Raw genomic sequence first — 20,819 nt, 5'->3', positions numbered from 1 at the left:
TCTGATCATCTTTACCTTGAATTATCTCCCTGACTCTGCAGACCCATTTACCTTGGTTGAAGAGTACAATAAGGTAATGCTATCCGCTTTGGATACCATAGCACCTTTTGAAAATCAGAAAATGCAAACAGAAAAAACATGTTAATTCATGGTTCTCTCCCCACCTAAAAGCCGTTAGACTTGAGGAACGTAAATGTTAACAGATCTGGAGATTAAACCCTTCTGAAACTAACAACCTCAAAAAACTAGCCTCTCTATACAAAAAAGAAATAATCCTTGCTAAACAAGAATCCTACAATTTGCGCATCACCCAAGCTAATTCCAATACAAAAGAACTATTCACAATCCTTAAAGAATTGGAAACACCTATCCAAGCCCCTGACACCTGCCTCAAGGACAAAACCTGGTGCACTAGCTTTCAGAGTGCTCTAGCTAATAAAATAACGACATTGCAGGCTAAAATCAACAACAAAAAAGAATCCCTCCTCCTCGCCTCTAACTCTAACAATGTTACGGCCCCTGTGCCCTCGAACACCTCACCTCTCACCCTGTCCGAACTACCTAAACCCCTTTTCAACTTTAAGAAAGTATCCATTCTAGAAGTTGAAAAAGTCATCTTAACTCTCAAACCTTCCAATTGCCACAGCGACCCTTGCCCTGCACAAATCATAAAGGATGCCGCAAGGGACCTTTCCCATTCATAACCAAACGTATAAAGGCCTCATTCTCTTCCGGTACCATTCCTAACAAGTTGAAACAGTCGTTGGTCCTCCCACTTCTAAAAAAAAAAAAAAACACTTGACCCGACCATTCCCACAAATATCGTCCCATTTCGACAGTGCCATTCCTGCTTAAAACTCTGGACAAGGTAGCGTACCTCCAAATTCAACAATATTTGGAATGCAACCACCTCCTAGGAGTACGTCAGTCAGGGTTTAGACCACAACATGGAACAGAAACTGCACTGATTGACCTTGAAGCACAAAAAGACACCCTTAGGGACAATGGTAACACAGCACTACTTCTGCTGCTTGACCTCTCAGCGGCGTTTGACTTGGTTGATCATAAGACTCTCTGCCACCACTTAGCCTCGGCCACCCACTTCTCACAAGAAGCCATAGGCTGGATTCAATCCTTCTTAGATAATAGAACCAATCAGGTCTTCGCACCTTCAGCAGCCGCAGACCCTATTCCTATCACTTGTGGTGTGACTCAGGGCTCATGTGTTTCGCCCACTCTGTACAACCTCTTCACAAAGCCCCTTTTTGATGATCTATATGGCCTGGGTATCACCTACACTAACTATGCAGATGATACACAGATCCTCATCCCGTTGACGGGAGATTACGACAAGGATTTGGCCTTTGTGAACAGAGTATATCTCATCATCCAGGCATGGATGGCCTCTCATGGACTATTCCTGAATGATGATAAAACGGAACTCCTCATTCTGGGCACCGCGGCTAATCTCAATAAATTAGGTCATCTATATTCTAACTTTACCATAGACAACAACATCCCAGTAGTCAAAGAAGTGAAAACTCTTGGATTCTACCTAGACTCCACTCTCACCTTCAAAAAACAAGTAAACTCCATGGCCTCGCCACCGCTTACATGTGCAAGTTAATTAGAGCAGCTAAGCCATTCCTTACACCTAACAACTGCATTACTCTAGCAAGAGCCTTGGTATTATCTAAACTGGATTTTTGCAACACCCTATACATAGGCTACAACAAGATCCAGATCTTACAAAATAATGCTTTAAGAGCAGCCCTCAACATTCCCAAGAAAGCCCACATATCTGACTTGATAAGATCCAACAACTGGCTCTCCACCAAAGAGAAAATTCTCCTCAAATCAGCCTCCCTAACTCATAAATGCTTACATATCCCCCCCCCCCAGTAGTTTACCTCCAGATTCCGGAGACAATCCACTAACCGCCCTTCCAGAACAGCCAATACTAACCTACTTCAAGTGCCTAGATTTAAACGTATGAAGACTGGTGGAAGTAGCTTCCCGGTCAAAGCTGCCCAAAACTGGAACTCACTCCCACCCTCTTTAAGAGAAGACATGCCCTACCCACGCTTCAGATCTAACCTCATCCAATGGATTAAGGAGCATAACATTTGACCCGTTACCACACTACCACAGCACTTTCCACTACTGCGTATATTTGTATATACATCTGCATCCGTATAATTGTATATATTGTATATAACTGTTGCTTGATGCTCTCTGCTGCCTTTTGCTCATTTGTGTGATCGAGGCCAGGACTGTTAATTAATAGTTTGTACTGCAACGCACATCAATGTAACCTAAGCTGAACAATCCTCTTTTCCTTCTTCTGCGCCGTAATACCCTTGGGTCGGGTGCGCTTTAGAAATAAACAAACAACCACGTTTTAGCTCACTGCACCTTTCACAGATATATTTGCATATCATTCTGGTCCCACCCACAAGGGCAGTCCAGCACCGAAATGCTAGGCAATTCTCTTCTGAACAAGAGTACCGTCAGCAGCCCCCCACATGTGTTTTCATCCTTGTTGGGCCTCCTCTATGTTCGTTCTCATTACCGATTACTGGGGCTCCCACAGCCTTGTGTAATCTTTCTCCCATACACTGCACATCTTAAGATATATTCTTGAAACCTTGCACTTTACAAAACCCATGACGTGAGGCTTCTTAGCCTCCTATTCGGGTAGGCCAACACTTAAAGTATGGGCAGACTCTCTGAATCTAGCCCTTCCATATGTAGGTTCACCCTACCTAACCATACTATGCCCTGGACACCTAGGAACTATCATCACCTCAACCAATGTACCCTGCAACTGCGCCTAATGCTGAGCCACATGATTTCACCACCTCTTCATTGAAATCGTACCACCCTGTCCGATTAGACTAGGTATTCATTTCATCTTATATGGCCAGAAGAATTAATGGTCTTGATGAAGGCAGGCAATTAAGTTTACACTAACCCGTGATTTTATATCTACCCTGTGTTTGAGCAGCACGTTAATATCTCATGGTTTGTAAAAGAAAAAAGAAAAACAAATGGGATTTTTAGTGACTTTACACTCAAAAAAGATGTCCTTGTAGATTTCTCTTCTAGAGCAAATAGACTAATTGCTAATGAATGCATTTGTTAAGTTTTCCTTTAATCAAGCATTCACGCTTTCTTGGACATTAATGACACTTTTTGCTACTCTTCATTATGTTGATAAATGTTTTCTGTCAATCGTGAATGTGTTTTTTTTTTTTTTGTATTTTCTTTTTTTTGGGTACTTTTATGTGTTGGTAATGCCTTTTTGATTTGACAATTGTAGCACTAAATAAGTTTGCTTGCACTTTAAATATTTGATATCAGTAAAAAGTGATATTTAGCATCAGTTGCAAATTATTATACTATCGATTGCCTAAAATAACTGCTGTGTGAATATTAATTATCATGAAATAACTGTCTGTTTGCCAATGGGAACATCTTCTTGTATGATAATTATTGCCCCAATTTCATGTGAGTAGGCGCCCCTTCCTTCTGTATGACCTTATGCGGTTGAAGTCCAGGTTGAGTTGGCACAGAAGTAGGCTCTGGTGTAAGATGTGACTTGTGTGCCACTATCTCTCCTTTCCCTGCAGCAGGAAGAGGCCGCGTCCAGCGCCACTAAGTGCGGGGATGGTAGCCGGAGAGCCCCAGCAGCACCTGGTTTCTCACGGCGCCGCCACCTTGGGAGGGAATGTTTCGGTGGACCGTGCACCTGGAAGGAGGCCCACGGAGAGTAAACCACGCAGCAGTGGCAGTTGGGCATAAAGTGTATTCCTTTGGGGGCTACTGCTCTGGTGAGGACTATGAGACCATGCGACAGATTGACGTTCATGTCTTCAACACAGGTAAGGATGCTGCTTCTTGAAAAGTGGGATGGGGGTTATAAGTAGAGCATCCTTAGGACAAGGCGTTTGCTTCAAAGCTGTAGTGTAGAGCATGGTTTAAGAAGGAGTAGACCTGCTCACATTCTAGCTTTCTAATTGAACATGTTGAAGAATGTCTTGTGCTTTCCAACGACTAGTCCGCTTTTCTTTTCCACTGCTGTTAGGCATGGTCTCATTCTGAATTGTGTAGTGCTCAGAGGTCACCCTGAATGACCTAACTCACTGTAATGGAAGCTCTTAACCCATTGCAAATTCCTTTAAGGTGAGATAATTATAATTTAATACATGATAACCTCTGGTTGATTTGAGGGACTTAACTCGCTCTGAGAAAGAGGTAGGAGGGTAGTACATTTAAAAAGGATTCACTATAATGCCAATGCCATCTCAACTCTGGCTCGACAGTGGGCAAGATCAGGCATCTGCTTCTAGCAAACCAGCAGTAAGCACTTGTGCCTGAGCAGTGGATGGAGGCAGCATCTCTGATAGGGGCCCAGCTGCTGCAATAGGACTCGAGATAGGAACACGCTGTGGTCTCCCCCCCTCCCCCACCATAAAATGTACCGGGTCTTACCGCTCAACACTAACACAGAGGCTTATTACACAATCTGGGCTTCAGAGCGGAAACTAGCCCCTGAATTAAGGAATGACTGGAGAAAGAGCAGTGACCCACCATCTGCCAATTTTACGGACCCGACCAAGGTATGAATCTGGTTTCTTGGTGTTAAGGAAGATTATTGGAGCAAATAAAGCTAGACTAGAAGCTAGACGAGAGTCTGAAAATGCAGGGTATTGATGACCTCATATCTCTGGAATGGAAAAGGTTCATGGAGAAACAATACAAGGTGCAGAAACTTAGCAGACTTTAGTTCTTAGGATTCTTGGAGAAAAATCGGAAAACACTGAGTTCTTCAGTTATTGAGGTGTTCTGCCACATTTGCTGCTTCAATGTGCACAACTCAACAATCCGTGCCATCCTCTGGACCTGTGGAAGGGGTAACCACTTGTGTCTGAATTATTTAGGCTGGGTATTAAGATGGATTTATAAAATGTGGCCTGTTGGACAGATTTCTGGAAGCTATCCCAGTTATAGTGAACGGGGGAACTCTGAGAGGCTAGCCAAACCCAATCAAGGTAAGCATATGGAGTGGTCAAGGCTTAGTTTCCGGAGATGCGAGTGTGGTTAAGGGTCCTATGAGGGGTCAGAAATGGGAGGCAGATAACTTTGTAAAGGGTTTTCATAAAATGCCATTTTATTAGCTTAAATCGGTTTGACAAATGCCTCACTATCCCTACCCTAACAAGGATGTCCCTGCCTCTCAAAATAACCAATCGAAACACTAAAAAAAAGAAGAAAGGAACCTGTCTCTCACACCTTTTCATACAAAAATTTAACAAGGTAATGGATGGCAATTCAAATCAAAATAAGTTCTAGTCAGTATACATTTGCGAACTGTTTCTCCTTGTAACTGGGGGAAATTCCTCTTCCCCGGATTAGACAGGTTTTTTACTCCACAGTTCAAAATCGGTCTTTTTCCAGCTTGTAACAAAGTTCAAATAATAAAGTCCCTCTGGTTTTAAGAACATCTTTTCTCCGACTTCAATCCAAGAGTTCCAAATATTCAACCAGTTCATCCACAGTATAGTGCTTCAATGACTTTAAAGTTCCTGTCCTGGTGTACTCGCCTGCCAGGATTAATGAAAACCTCTACTACTACAAGTACTTCTGTGGTGTGATTTACTTCAACCAAAGTCTTTTAACTTTCCATCAGTTTTGACTACTTCTCTTGGGAAGATATGAGTGGAGCTGGTTATTCCACACTTGTGATTGCTTCATGCAATGCAGATTATGCTCCTCCCTTCCTGAATGCTTCCCGTCAGGAAGGCAGCTCTACTGCCACTTCAGTTTTCCCACTTTTCTTTTAACCAATTGCTGATTAATGTCTTTTATTCCAGATCTCTTTGACTTGGACAATGCTTGTTTAGGTAATTTACATTTGTTTCGCTCTCATTTTGGCAATATGATTCCCAAACAACTTGGTTCTTAGTTGCATTCTTTTGGCTTTGGCAGTGGTGGTTCTGATTCTCCTGACTCAATATTGCCCTGCTTTGATTCTGAGAAAGTCAATGACTTTTATCCGAATTGTGATACACTTCTTGCCAGAGTTCTTCTTCTGCCACTTTAGCTTCTTGGTATTCGTTCGGTAATCAAATGTTTTGTTATACTGCCACCTTAACTTCTTCTATACTGCCACCTTAACTTCTTCGTATTCAAAAACATTAGCTTGGGTAAGCGGCTGATCAGAGCGTTCCATGGTAACATACTTGTAGTGAACTCTCCGGGTATTGCACATGCATCCGCTTGCTCTGCTGCTTCCAGGTACTCTGCCTTCTTTGATGCACGCCCCTCGCTATCCTGCTTCCTTCTGCTTCCTGTAGCCCATGCCGGTCGGGATTTGGAGCGCTCCTCGCTCCAAGGACACTTGGGTGCCCGCCTGCCACCAGCATCCACTTTACCTTGTGGAAAGCTTTCACAAACCACGCTGCCTGCTGCGCGACCTCTGCATCTGTGTTCTTCAGGGGGAAAGCTTTCACAAGCAACGCTTTCCGCTGTGCAACCTCTGCAGCCAGGGTCGTTGAAGGGAGAGACTATCTCAGAACCGGACTTCAATCTGCTAATCATGGCAGTTCCAGCGTCTCCCACAGTTTCCAACTTCAACATAGAGTTGAGACATGGCAAAAATAAAAAAAATACACGATTATATAAGATCACACGATTCCTGTCATTTGATCCAAAAGACCTCTTAAGTTATTCAAAGCTAAAATCAATGACACATTGTCCCCCCACATTAATCTGCACCAGAGTACATTAATCGAAGTCAGAGTCCCTGCCACATTTGTCTTTATAACAACTAAGCCTATTCTCAATAAAATACAGACATACACTGACCCAGTACTTTTCAAATTGACGATTTTTACAAAATCTACAATATGTCAAAGTGCTAAGTGCCTGCAGGCCATTCCAATGTCTAGACCTTTCTCTGAAATGCAACTGGTTCAACCTAAAATGAAGGTATGTGGCGTGCACTCTACTACACGAGAATTGCTGCAGATATAAAGGTATACAATCTTGCTTGTGAGAAAAGTGGCCATATTCCGTATAGAGTATGTTCCAATACCATCAATGGTCTCGGCCCAATCAAACCTAAACAGTCTGCTTTTTACCACCCTTGGTCGGTATATTAACTCCTCCTCTGAAGCCCCAATTGATATTAACACACCCTGCATCCGACTCTTGAAAGAATAGATGGAAGTCATTGTTTCTTCCATTTTCGTCATGATGTTCAAGTCAGCATATAATGAATTCTCCAAGGGATGAAGGACTTTCATATAGGTCAGCAATTTTATCCACAAAAGGCATGCCTTAAGGGAAATGCCTTAAGGGAAATCGGACACCTGCTTAATGGCCGAATTGGGAATTGCCAGAGATAAACTCAACACCACCTTCCACAGTTTACCCTGAATTATGTTAAGGAGGTTCCCCAGATCCAGTAAATCTCTGTCGAGTCCATACAACAAAACTGGTTCAATCTTAGCCAGGTAGAATCGGACGATGGGCAATATAGAAAATGTCCACATTCTAGTAAATAAACATTTCATTTGGGGGATGAGAAATTCAAACTTTTTCACAGAGCAAGTTCCTCCACATACCTACAGATGATGTATTATTCAGATTGTATCCCAAATATCGCAAGGATGATAATAGTTCCAGTCTTTCTGAGCCCAGTACCCAATGCATGACCTAAGGTTTAGAGCATCTGAAGAACACAACCGCCTTTGATTTGGCTCTAAGTGACACATTATTGTCAAGTGAGTACTGGGAAAAAATATTCAACTTGCATTGTAAGCCCCTCACCAAGAATGAAATTGTCAGCAAAGGCAAGCCAGTTCATCCTGAAACTACCAAGCTGTGCTGACGAACTGGATGGCCCCTGCCACAGGGAGTCCACATCGCACACATAAAGATTGAAAAGGATTAGTGAAAGTGTGCAACCTTGTTTCAGACCGACATATGAATTAATTGTAGTGGAAAGGGAACCCTCTCGAGTCAGACGAACCTGTAAATTGCTATGTGCAGGAGCGCTAACAGTTGCCCTAACTTCCTGTGGGTATTCATTTTGAGCAGTTTTGACCACAACACTGATCTACCACAGTCACATGCACTAGTCCTGTCCAGCGAGGCCATTTGGACCGCCCAACTTGACTATGATGAACATTATGCAGCAGGTGTGGCAGAACATAAGCATTTAGAGAAGTCCCCAATTGCTTCCTAAACCCTAGCTGTAATTGAGACGGGGCATGGGACTGTCGATGATAGAATTTTTAGATCTTGCAAGATCACTATTGCAAGCACCTTACTAATAGCATAAATTAGGGTGCTCCGCTTTCTGAATAAAAGTAACAGGCCAAATGTTGGTTATTTACGAGGGGGGAGGGATATCCAATCAATGTCGTCTGATGTAATGGATCTCAACTGGGGAATCTGTTGAAAAATGGCCAATACTCTAGACCAGGGGTCTCCAACCTTTACGTTAGCTAGAGCTACTTGTAGTGGAGGCCAACAGTGGAGAGCTACTAGCGAGCAATATCGGGGTGGGGATATTTATAAACCTCTGAATTTTTACCCATTATTTTTAGCCCCGATTATTTCCCCTCTATAAACAGATGGAATAACATATGCCTTCACAATTATATTAAGAACTTCAAAAACCTCTTTGTTGAATTATCATTTATTAGTAGCTGTCTCATAAAAAGATAGATATTACCACACAAATATCCTGTAATTTATGTGCCCCTTCCTTTGCGTTTTATGCAGGCTCTGTACATGCTGTTTTCCAAATGTGCATTTCACACTTCCATAAAAAAACAAAAGTAATTTCCAAATTGAAAAATGCTGCTTGCGTTCACTAGTTTTCTTTGAAATGTTTTTTTTGTCAGACACCACATATACTCTGTTATTTGTGTGCCCGTCTGTGTTTTATCACAGGTTATATTTATAAACAAGTTATATGCTTGTCAAACTGGTTAATCAGAAATAAATGCTTCTGTTGTGCTGACAGCAGTATTTAGGAAATTAAAATGTGGTTTCATGTTTTTCACTTTTGATTTTCACTACAGAGGCAGAAATATCCCCACCTCCGCCCTGAATGTAAGCAAGCAACCAGCCCAACCCATGCCCTGGCCAAGCACATTTTATAGCACTTTTTTTATAAGGCATTGCAAAAAGTCATACAATTAACAACCTGCAGTTTTGAATATATAACATCTCAGCATCGGTGTGTCAACCTGCTGAGCTACCCTGGTAGGCTTCTACTGTACAGCATGTCTATGGATCGCTTAATGTACTAAAAGTGGGTGTACCTGTGTCATGGAAATGACTTAAAATGGAAAAGTACAGTGTGGAGTTTGGAAAGAAGCCACATGAAAGAAATTGCACCATTTTATAAGTATTATTTTGAACACTTTCAGGCGAGCAGCAGTGCTACTGTGATATTTTCATTGCGTGGTCGCAATGAACCTGATCCCGCCCCAGCCCCTCTGACATCTCTGGCAAAAGAGCAGCTTGCTTAAGCAAGACAGTGTCATGGGGGCGCACAAGGCCATCTATGGTACTACAGGTGGCCTGCACAAGCAGAGCCATACTGACATCTGTCAGTGAATTTGTAAGCAGCTGCAAGTGGCACAGCAGCCAAGCTCCCCCCATCCCCCTGTAAATGGGACGACCAGGGTTCGGATCCTGAACACGGAATATAGCTGCAAAACACAACATTAAATAATATAATTTAAGAAAGTGTTTATTTTTCGGTATCTCCAGCACGGGTGACTGAAGAGGCTCAGGCGAGCTACTTGTCGCCCGCGATTGACCATTTGGCGACCTCTGCTCTAGACCTATTTAACCTACTTGAGTCGTTGGATTGATCGTTGGATACTCATCCTAATATCTTTGATGAACAATGCTTATCAGGTGCTCTCTCCGACTCTTTTGATTGCAATTGAGCTCCCTCTTTGTCCACGCCTCTGCCTTGTTTCTCGCCATCACTCCAAGGGGTGAACATTAGGGTACCCAGGACATCCGCGCTTGAATTACTAAGGTCTGAGCCTACCGTGGCACACCCTGTTATTTGAATGGTCTGGCTAGCCACGGTCACCCGTGCCTGGTTTTTACCTGTGATCTTCCCGAATTAAGTGATCTTGGTTCTAGTGTACGGATGATCCGTGAAAGTTATGTTGGGCCCCTGTGGTTCACGCAACACAACGTGCTGCCGGGTGTCTGACAGCCGAGTATCCGGCTCAGTAGACAAGGACTTGTGACCAGTAGCAGTGCCCTTATCGCATCTCTCCACCATACTGCCAGACGGCTGAACTACAGTCGTAACTGTTGGCTGGGAGCGGTGCCACAATGGGCCATATCTCAGTTACTCTGTGAGGAAACTCGTGCCCCCTAGGGAAGGTTGCACCCCCCAGTCTGTTCTGTACTTCTAGATTGTTGGTTCAAGTCGATCAATTTCATCAACCCTGGTCAGTTGATGTATTCCTTTTAAAGACACAGTAGGCATATATATATATATATATATATATATATATATATATATATATATATATATATATATATATATATATAATTTTCTCTTTAGAAGTTAAGTGGTTACTCTTCAAAGCAGTGGTGGCCTCTTGTTCAACCCTTTCCACCAGCTTGTCTACCAGTGGAGGAGAAGCCTTAGACACCCCACCCCTCTTTTGTTGACTTTTCAAACTGGCAACTGCCTCCAATAAAGCAGTGGGACTATTGGGTGTCATAGAAAGTACAGAAATAATGGCGTCTGCCATAGTGGCACCCCCACTGATTACAAACTGGGGACATTTCCACTATCCACCAAGTCAACCCTTGCTCCATCTGACCCAGCTGATTGGACAACACCCCCTCTAGACAGTTGATAAAAAGAGGTCACCCTTTCCTCCAACCTGCTTTCTGTACATTCCCCAATGCTGAATTTATGTGCCCAATGTCATCCTTAACCGGGACCATACCCTTGATAAAACCTTCCAAAAGCACAATGCGATTCGACAGATTGTTAAATGCAGATTGTTGCCCGTTAAAACCCCTCCCACCACCATTCATTTTGTCATGAGTGTCTGTCAATGTCTTTATGGCGAGATTCAAACTAATGTGCAAATTTGAAGGCAAAGAGAAAGCAATGTCCTGGGGAGGAGAGGCCTGGTGCCCCCTCGATAGCAAATATTCTTCCATCGACAGGGTAGTGTGATCTTTCTCACACAATCGAGCATTAGTAGGAGATGGTCCGATAACCTGTATTTAGATATGGCAGGGTTACTTGTGCAAGATAATTGCGATTAAGTTACGTGGTCACCATTAAATCCTATTTCTTCCATCACAGATAAAGGGATTGTCAGGTCTCCTGTCCACAAGTTTAGTGAACCCTGCCTGTGAATCCAATCTGTGATCCAAATGAACAGAGGCTATGGTACGATTAGTGTCTTCTGTAGATGATAAATTGAATCTGGATCTCTCAAATGAGAGCCTTGCTTGGACAGCAGTGTCCAAAGCAAACTAGTACCAGCGTCCCCACAAAAATCTGCATCCCAGTCTGTTTCCCTTTCCCAGGTCCTCTTGGATGAAAGCCATCTCCAGATCAGTGTTGTCCCTTAAAAGGCCTTTATTGGCTGTTGAAAGAATGTGAAATGAGTCCTCCAGTGATTCTTCATCATATTGGATTCAATCCTGCCCTGTGACCACCCCCAATGAAAGCAGGGACGGTGGTTGAATCAAAGACCCAGATGACGCGAGACCCCTCTGTTAGGATCCCCAAATACAAAAATTGCCAGGTTCAAGGGGGACTGTATAGGGAGAGGGCAGGGTGATTAGCAAAAACACTAGAGCCGTTCCTACTATTGTTGTGTTTTGAGATGTTGGAGATGTTGCAGGGGAGGAGGGGCTTTTAAAGGGAACCAAAATGGGACTGCTGTGGCGTGGAAGCATGGAATCTGACAACCCTTTTGGAGACCATGATCAGAGGCGCAGATGTGCACTCCTTTTGAACCCCAGAGTCGCCCTGACACAAGTCTGTCCTTTTTACAGAGAGCTCAACATGCCTTCTCTTCGACAATAAACCGGAAGATTGAGCTACTGTAGACGTGGGCTCCACCCCTACAGGCGCAAAGTGGTCAGCATTCCCCACCCTTCGTTCCTGGCCGAGACCATCATTGCGAAATCCATAGCCGTTCCTTAGATTTGGCATTGCTTATCAAGTTACCGCAAGCTCTTCAGGCCAGCGTGGCAACAAAACAAAAAGACAGTGGCGCGGGGGTATATCAACTGGCGTCGCCACAGGAGGCGAACTAGTGCTCAGGCTGGCAACCACAGGTCCCACAAGGCTGACTCTGTGGCATGCGCAGCACCGCCCCCCCCCCCCCCCCCAAAGCCTCTTCCGAACACCTGTGAACACTTATCTGCTCTGCTGTGAGGAAGTGGAAGCTAAGTAAAAATAGAAGAACTATTGCAGCACACACCGCATTCATCCGCAGCATTTTAGATAGCTCCAAGACACTCCCTCTTACTCCAGAAGAGTTACTGCACTGCTCCTTTGCAGAAAAACAGAACAGGACCACTGGTGACCACTCTCTTCGCACACTCCGTTGCAATCTCGTTGGAGTAGCCGTGGGTGGCTCAAAGGGCACACAGCCCCACAGTCGCCACCACGCCCCAATTCTCATAAATTTCCCACTCTGCACCGAGCTGCCACCACTATGTTTGCAATAGGGGGCAAATGGGATAATGACTCCCGTGCAGGTAAAAGCTAACGAGGAAACGTTTGGGAGAACAGAAGGAGAGTAGGAACAAGAGCAACAGATTGGCAACAGAGTGGCTAAAGCAGCCACACGAGTGAGGCAAATCCGAACACTCCCACGGGTTTACCTCGGCCTCTGATGCAATACAGGGCGTCTCGTCCGCTCAGTTTACCGCATGGCGACCACAGGTGCCAATCACGGGTGCCGGCCAGAGATGTCACAGATGCCAAGGCTCACTGGGTCACTGGTCACTATGATGCCTGCATCGCACCTCTATCCCTAGCTCACAGCCACAAGAGGCACAGAGGTATCGCAATGCAGATGCCCAAGAAACGCCTCAAAGAAACGCCAGAAACCCCAGTCCTCAGCCACAGGTTAGTGCAGCTTCGTGCCCTTAGCACTAGCGACAAGGACCCAAACAGGAAACGAGCCTGTGTCAATCCGCAATGAATGCTTCACTTCACACAGTTCAGCCGCTTCCGACAACTTTCTACCTGCTTTCTCTTCTTTTCTGCATCCCTCTTCTTCGTCCCAGTACTTTGAACATGGTGAGACCTGAAGTCCTCAATGTTCTAATCTCCTTTTCTGTTTTGACTTATGTCTCAATTCCATCTTTAATTACATCTTCTACAAGTTGTGTTAGGACTTAATGAGTGGTTCTGATTCACAACAGCTTTAAGGTTTTCAGATTCTAAGATGTTAATATTTGGAGATTTGTTTTTACCATTCCTCTGCGGATTAAAGGGACTTTTACCATCATTTCTATGGATGGTTTTATTGGAGGGGTTCTTATTTCCAATAAATGATGGATTATAAAAAAATGTATCAACATCAAAGTACTTGGATTTGGGAAAGAACTTCCATCTGACAGCAAGCCATTACATATTTGGGCATTACTGACGTTTCTTCCTTTGAGGAAGACTAATGCTGCATCTCTTTCAACTGAGTCCTTCTGCGGCCCTTCTATTCCCAGGTGATCCTGCCGGCTAATAACACCCCCAGGGTTGAGGCTGGCTTCCCCTGGCCACCTGGGTGGAGACTTTAGGTAGGGTCTGTGTGGACTGTGACAAATCCTGCAGAGTCCTCAAAGAGTCCATACAGTCCTCAAAGAGTCCATACAGTGAAACACAGTGTTTCTGCTTAGACCAATAAGTACAAAAACACAATAGAACAATGAATCAAGCAGATACTATCAGACAACACTCAGCTATAAAACATATAGTCACCTTTTGGTTTGTAGAAATGCATACAGTTAACTTAAGCACCTGAAAGAAAGGTAAGGAATTATGCAGTAAGGAAACCAGTTCACAAGAAAGTCCAGTCCCTATGTTAGTCTTGTGCTCAAAAGTCATAAAGTTCCTTCAGGAGAGGGGAAAAAGTCTGGAAGAGTTTATGTTGTGGTGGTGCAAAATGTTCCAGAGGAGTTCTCAAGGACTTTACAAGTAAGTTAAGATATTTTTTCTATCTCTTTAGAACAGCTTTTAAAATAACTGTTTAATAAGCGATGGAACAAAATAAATCAGTTATTCACAAAGTTTATTATAGGGGAGATAATTACTCCCCGCCTTTACTCTGATGTTCCCAAGTGACTAGGCAGGTCAATTGGGAGTCGCTGGAGGTAGGTTTTCCTAGTAGAAGATGCCCCGGAGCTGCAGGTGCAAGGAAGATTCTGGTCGGGTCAAGGATCTGAGTGTGACCCTTTCCAATGAAGAAATGCCACTGGCACTGATGCAGGTCTCTTCAGGACACACCAACAGACGGAAGGAAGCCAGTTCCAGCAACTGCAGACGGGCAACAGCAGGCATCTCTCCAGTCACGAACGACGACGGCCCTACAGGACAGGATTCCTTGACACTGGGAAGCTGGAACTTGGAAGGAAGGCAACTTGTAGGACTAGCTGCCCACCACCAAAGAGCCAGATGAAAACGTGGAACGGCAATGCTTCTGGCGTGGTAGGACCAATTCAGAGCTGCTTGGTCCACCCAGTGGACCAGGGACTATTCCTATTCCGAAGGCTCAAAGCTGCAGAAGCATGAGGACGTTGAAACTGGTTGGTCCCACCAGCCCAAGGGTCGGAGCACAGCAGAGGGCCTTCTCAGATCAGGTAGTCCAGCAGGGCTTCACAGGGATAGTGGTAGTAAAGGTTGCTAGGCCTCTTCAAGAGTCGTCCACAAGTCTGCAGTTGGCACGGCTACACAGGTTACTAGGCTCTGTTTCTGAGCTCCTGGAATGGCAACAGGACTTCTTCCTTTTTTCTTTTTTTTTTGGTTGGTGTTATTATTAGAATGTAAAGCGTACAACAACCAGGGTGAGTATCGCATGTAAATATAGACGTGACATTCTTCCTATCCAGCTTTATCCACCATTCCCAATACCCCCTGTAGTGAAACACAGAAAATAGTCGAAGTAATAAATGCAATAGTTATCGCAGTCTGGGCAGGGTTCTGGTAAACGGAAAGAACAATGTTGCACTTTCATCGCAGCACACATAGCATGTACATATACGTCCATAGGTGGGTCCTGTGAGACGGGCGTTTTCAAGAGACGCAGACTCAAAAGTATTTGTTTTAAAACCTTTATTTATTAAGGTTCCTGGAGTGATGGCATGCCTGACTGCCTGACTGGCACTTACTCTAAAGGGATTGTTCCCTTAACTGATGTTTCTAACGGCCATCGTCTAGTATCTGTCAGTGTCCTAAACTCGTGCTTGCCCTCGCGCTGTACAACAATGTGGTGGGAAGTCTTTTAAAAAGGGAAAATTGTGGTTCAACAAAAGTGGCGAAACCAGGATTGATTTCAGGTGTCTTCTCACCAGGTGCAATTTGGTCAATGTCACAGGTGGGTTCACTTAACAGGGCTGTCCGTAAGACCTTCTCCGCAGGACCCTTACTGTGATTTCAAATACCTCCAGTGTCTTTGAGTTCCTTGGGGTTCCCTTCCCTAAGCTTTAACTTGATCACTTTAATTTTCTAAATAGGCCTCTCAGGGATCCCTTCCCCAAGCTCAGGCCTCTTTCATAACAACATACAATATATCGGTTCCTTTTTGGTTTCACATGGTGCCCTTCCTCTAGCTTGGGCTCCTTTTAGTTCCAAACACCATTTCAGCAGCATGTCCACTCTGACCCTTTGCCCTTCTCTTTGTTTGTTACTCTTGATTTCCTCTGCACGTGCTTTCTGCAACACTTTCATGTTTTCCTCCTCTATGTTGTGCCTCTTGCATGCTTCCTCATGGGCTTTTGGCCCCTTTTACATTCTTTTCCTTTTGTGCCTCTTCTACCTTTTCCATGGGCTTCTGGCCCTCCTTTACTTACTTTTATTATTTCGCACACTCGTGTCTCATTAGTTTTGCACTTACATTGTTACTTGTATCTTTCCCAGCGTTGAAGTCTTCCCTTTAACTTCAATCGAACACTCACACAAACACAGTCCTCTTTCTTACGCGTTTCACATTTTACTTTGTATTGTGCTCTTGAGAGCCCGGCTCTGCAATGCTTTCAGACTCGCTTGGCTGACTTCTGCGCTTCGACTTCACAACAGCTCTTTGTTCCGAGGTCAGGGCCTCACCGCCTGCCCCTCGGACACCTGGGCTGTCTCACCGGCCCAGGGGAACGAGCATTCCGATTTGCAGTTTCTGCAGGGGACCAGCATGCCTCTAGGCTCCCATACATGGATTCGTCTTGGCTCCCTGGAGACATGACTTTCTCGCCGCGCTTCTGCTCTTACGAACTGCAGCGTCTCAGCATCCCGGTCTCTGGCCTCTGGTCCTGGGCAGCTCTGGCAACTCGCTCTTCTGCTTGCTCTCATACTTGCGCCTCCACCTGTGTAAGACCACATATTTTATAGTGAAAGACCAGTCAAGTAGAGTCTGGTGTGAATGGTTGCTATTGAATGCCTGATCCTGCCTGTTTGTGGGACAACTTTAGTTCTTTCTGGGGTAGGTTTCCCTTACTTTCCCCATGTTAAGTAATCTTTACTGATCCTAGTCGCCTCTTCATCCCAGTGTTACGTGGAACTGGGGAAGGGGGAGTTGTAATGGGTCTGGAAATGCCCCTGAAAGCTGTGGGAAAGGGTTTTGTGGTAGAAAGGAATTAAAGGGGTAATTGCATTCCCGCCATCCCTTTAGGGAGTGGTTTTGGTTCATAAGACATTCTGTTAATCTTGTCTGCAGTGTGATTTATAGGGACAGGGGCCTTGAGGAGGTTCATGCCCCAGACAGGTAGAGGATGAAGGGATCTCAATACAGGAACTCTGCCTTTGACTCACTGGGTCTTCTTCCTCCCCTTTCTCGCACATCTGACTCCCCTCTTTCTCATGTACGTCACTTTTCCTCCTCTTACTTGAACCGTGAATAATTGGTTTTGAGGAAGGAAAGACACTGTTCGGTTCAAGAGTTGTAAAAGGGTTTATTCTCCCTAGCCGTCCAGGATATTTATCTTCCCTTTCCTTGAGGGAAGGTGGGGGGGGTAGGATAGAACTTGGGTGACAATCACCTATGAACGAGGGTGGGTGAGATGGATTGGGGTCAGGAACTTGGGGGGGGGTACCATGTTTCTCCTTCAGATGCCCTCTCCGCAGTTCCCAAGGACCCCCTGCCTAGGTGATCCTCCCTCGCTGGTCTGCCCCCTAGGTTGGGATCCAAGAAGGATGGCCCTTCCGTAGCCACATGAGCAATGGATTCCTGGGGACTACTAGTACACCCTCAGGGTTTCTCACAGTCCACATTTGTCATGTACGGTACTGCTATAAATTCTATACAGAGAACATGGGATAGTATACATATTGTGTCACATGAACAACCGGTAAAAAGTGATAAGTCTACCTATATGTTATTGTATGAATTCTTGTCTGATATATTATACGTATTGATCAGATATATCCCAGAGTTTGTCTAATTGTGGGGCCTCCGTCACTGTCTGTAGCCACCCCTCTCTGGCGCACACGTGTTTGGTAGTAATGTTGCCCACAGCTGTCGACCCAGGAGGGCGGGGGTGAAGGATCTCAGCCTTCCAGCCGGTTAGTATAGTTTTGCAGGCCACAAGCCACATAGAATGGAAGAGATTCCTCACAATGGCATCTTCATGCCACTCTTCTATGCCAGACCAAGCAGCCTCTGCATGGGCGAGTATGTAGCCTTGGAGCCATACATAGGGGTATGTTCGACAGGATCATTTTCCAAAACGGCTTGATCTTGGGGCAAGACCAGAATGAGTCCCATTGTACCCAATTGCCCACACTTTCTCCAGCAGGAAGGCGACTATATAGTACGAAACTGAGACAGTCTACTTGGTGTGAAGTAGGCGCGTTGTATTATTTTATACTGGATAACCCTGTTCTTTAGTTTGTATGAGAGCTCTTTGAGCAAATCAAAGGAGGAATTCATATCCTATATATCAACACTTATCACAAAATCTTCCACCATCCTGTTAGCGAGGATCCCATTCCTATTATGATTATTCTGTATACAGAGTCTGTAAAATGTTTCGATCTTCTCCATTCGGATTTGCAGACCGATGAGTCTGTGTTACTTGTAGCGCTTGAAGTGTGCAGGTTCACTATTGACATTAGCGCCCTGTGCGGTAGCCCCTCGTTGCTTGTGAGACCTAAGTGTTTTCTGGACCTTGCGTAACGGTATGGACTTATTGTATAGATCCCTGATCCAAACATTTTGCCAGTGTGACTCCTAACATATAGTCGGTCTTCTGAGTAGTGTGACTGGAGTGCTCTAAGGCTGTCCCAGGGTGGAACACAGTTTGTATTTGTTCCTATAATTTTGAGCATACGATACCATTGTCTAGGTTTTGGACCAATAATGGGATGTTTCTTGATAAATCTGGACAGTTTAGCGGATAGGATCGCCAATATCTCCTGTGGGGTAAAGGGTTGCATTATGACGAGCCGCATGGCGTGCCAACTAGTAGTATCCTCCCCCTTCAGCCAGCTCTTGGCCCAGAATGTTGGTGCAGCCAGATATGTCCCCAAGATGGCAGTGCTAACCCTCCATTGGGCTTGGCGGCCTGTAGGGTTCAGTCACGCTTTCTTTTTGCGGCATATACATTTCCCCAACTGTCTGTCAAAGTCTGTAAAGCTGGATGCCGTTGGAGGTGAGGGGGATCATGTATGCCAATTAATTTAATTTGTGCATGGAGTTCATTTCTACTGCATTGATCCTGCCTGCAAGTGAAAGTGGAAGTACATTCCATCTAATCGTGTCCTTGGCCAAGATGGAGGGGGTGGGGGTTTAATTCAGCAAGTTCTTTGAGATCCACGCTAATCCATAGTCCCAAGTACTTAATGGATCAGTTGTAATTTAAATGGAGCCCCCCACCTGAATCCCATGGTATGTCAGTCCACAATGGCATCACCTCTGATTTATCCCAATTATCGCTGTATCCAGCGGCCGGGCCATATTCTTGCAGGATTTCACATACGCAGGGGAGGTATAGAGAGTACCCTCTTGTATAGTAGGATACCATTGGCATACAGGAAAACTGAGTGTTCCTTGGTCCCCCCCTAGGGATGCCTTTTTGTCCGCTGTCTATACTCCATTTTGTGACCAATGGTTTTATTGCCAGTGCATATAAGAGATGCGACAACAGGCGCCCTTGATGTGTTCCCTTATATAGCAAAAACGTCTCGGAGGTGTGGCAAATTTTGACCAGTGTTTGATATGGTTGCTGTAGAGCAGTTCTACCATTTTGAGAAAATGTCCCTGGATCCCAAATGTATTAAGAACACCTCGCCGTATCAAATACTTTTTCCTCATCGAGAGAGAATATTGTCTTCATCCGATCTACTAGAGATAACATGAGGTGCCTACTACACGTCATCAGTGGAGGAGTAGTGGTTTAAGATGAATCGCGTTTGTTACTGATGGATAAGCGCAGGCAGCAGATGCTCAAGTCGTACACCCAACATTTGGCTAGAACCTTGGATGCGAGTTTGGGCGAAATCAGTCCTAAATGAGCAACAGTAATGTGGGTCCCTTGCTTGTTTGTTGTTGAAAGATCATGTGTGCCACCATCATGGATCTCGGGAGGTTTCCCATTTTGCAAGCTTCTGTATAGACCACGGTTAATCTTGGTGCCCATGTCTCGATCATTGATTTATTGAGGTCTATGCATAGGCCATCTGGTCCAGTCCCCTTTCGTGGGGTGAGGCCCGCTATGGCCTTGGTCACTTCCACCTCTGTGATTGGGCCGTTCAGTGTCACTAGCTTTGTTGGGGTAATTGTAGGGAGCTGGATATGTTGTAGGAAAGAGTGAATGTAATCGATGCCCCTTTGTGATGGGGCGGCGTATAACCCTCTGGTATTGCACAAAGCGTGAATCCTGTCCCCGTCCGCATTTCCTCTGAAGTGTTTCAGATGTTCTCTATTACTTGAGCCCGTTGCTGTCTTTTAAGCGCTAATTCCATCCTTCATAGAGGCCGATCCTCTTCTGTAAAGAATGCTTGGGACCGTGTATCTGTGCATGTGCGGCGGGGTCTCCAGTCCTCTTATGGAAGTATGCAATTCAGATGCCGGACATGTTTCTTGGGCTGCCCATGTCTTAAGTTCATATGGCCAATGTGAGATGCATTGTCCCCCGAGGAAGAATGTATACACAGCCAAGAGAATTCTAGTGCTTATTCAGATTCCACTGCCAAAAGCCGTCAGCCTCTACCACGTTTTCTATGAAGTCTGGCTAGCGTAAAGTTGCTCAATTCAAGGTTGGAGCCCACTCGTCAGGAAAAGTCCCCTTCAGTGGGACCAGAGCATGGCCAGACAGTGTCATAGGAGGTATGTTGCATTGCTCAACCATGAGTAATGTTGGATGGTATTAGCCAATAATCTAATCTGGTGATGATGATGTGAATAAAACGTATAGTCTCTCTGATCCAGGTGTAATGGTCTACATCTATCTATTACATGGACCTCCTCCATCAGGGCAAGAAGAGTCCTGTCTGTTTAGGGGAGCGTGGGGTGGGGTGGGGTGGGTGCCTTAGTTTGTCTAGTGCTGTGAGAGGGCAATAATGAAGTTTCCTCCTTATT

General features: G+C 44.9%; 1 protein-coding gene across 7 annotated transcripts in view; it reads left to right on the top strand.

The window, feature by feature from the left end:
• The window catches only part of KLHDC3 (kelch domain containing 3), a 697,617-nt gene that overhangs the window by 89,537 nt on the left and 587,261 nt on the right, over window positions 1-20,819 (top strand). For all 7 annotated transcript variants that reach the window (XM_069608908.1, XM_069608907.1, XM_069608906.1 and 4 more), the window contains exon 3: window positions 3,633-3,884. In XM_069608908.1, the coding sequence (XP_069465009.1) occupies window positions 3,731-3,884 (154 nt within the window). In that variant the 5' untranslated portion in view covers window positions 3,633-3,730. The remainder of the gene's footprint in view (window positions 1-3,632; window positions 3,885-20,819) is intronic.

Source organism: Ambystoma mexicanum, chromosome 4q (assembly GCF_040938575.1).
Source record: "Ambystoma mexicanum isolate Mex_15411 chromosome 4q, UKY_AmexF1_1, whole genome shotgun sequence".
Lineage (NCBI taxonomy): Eukaryota > Metazoa > Chordata > Amphibia > Caudata > Ambystomatidae > Ambystoma > Ambystoma mexicanum.
This window is presented reverse-complemented; position numbering and strand designations above follow the sequence as displayed.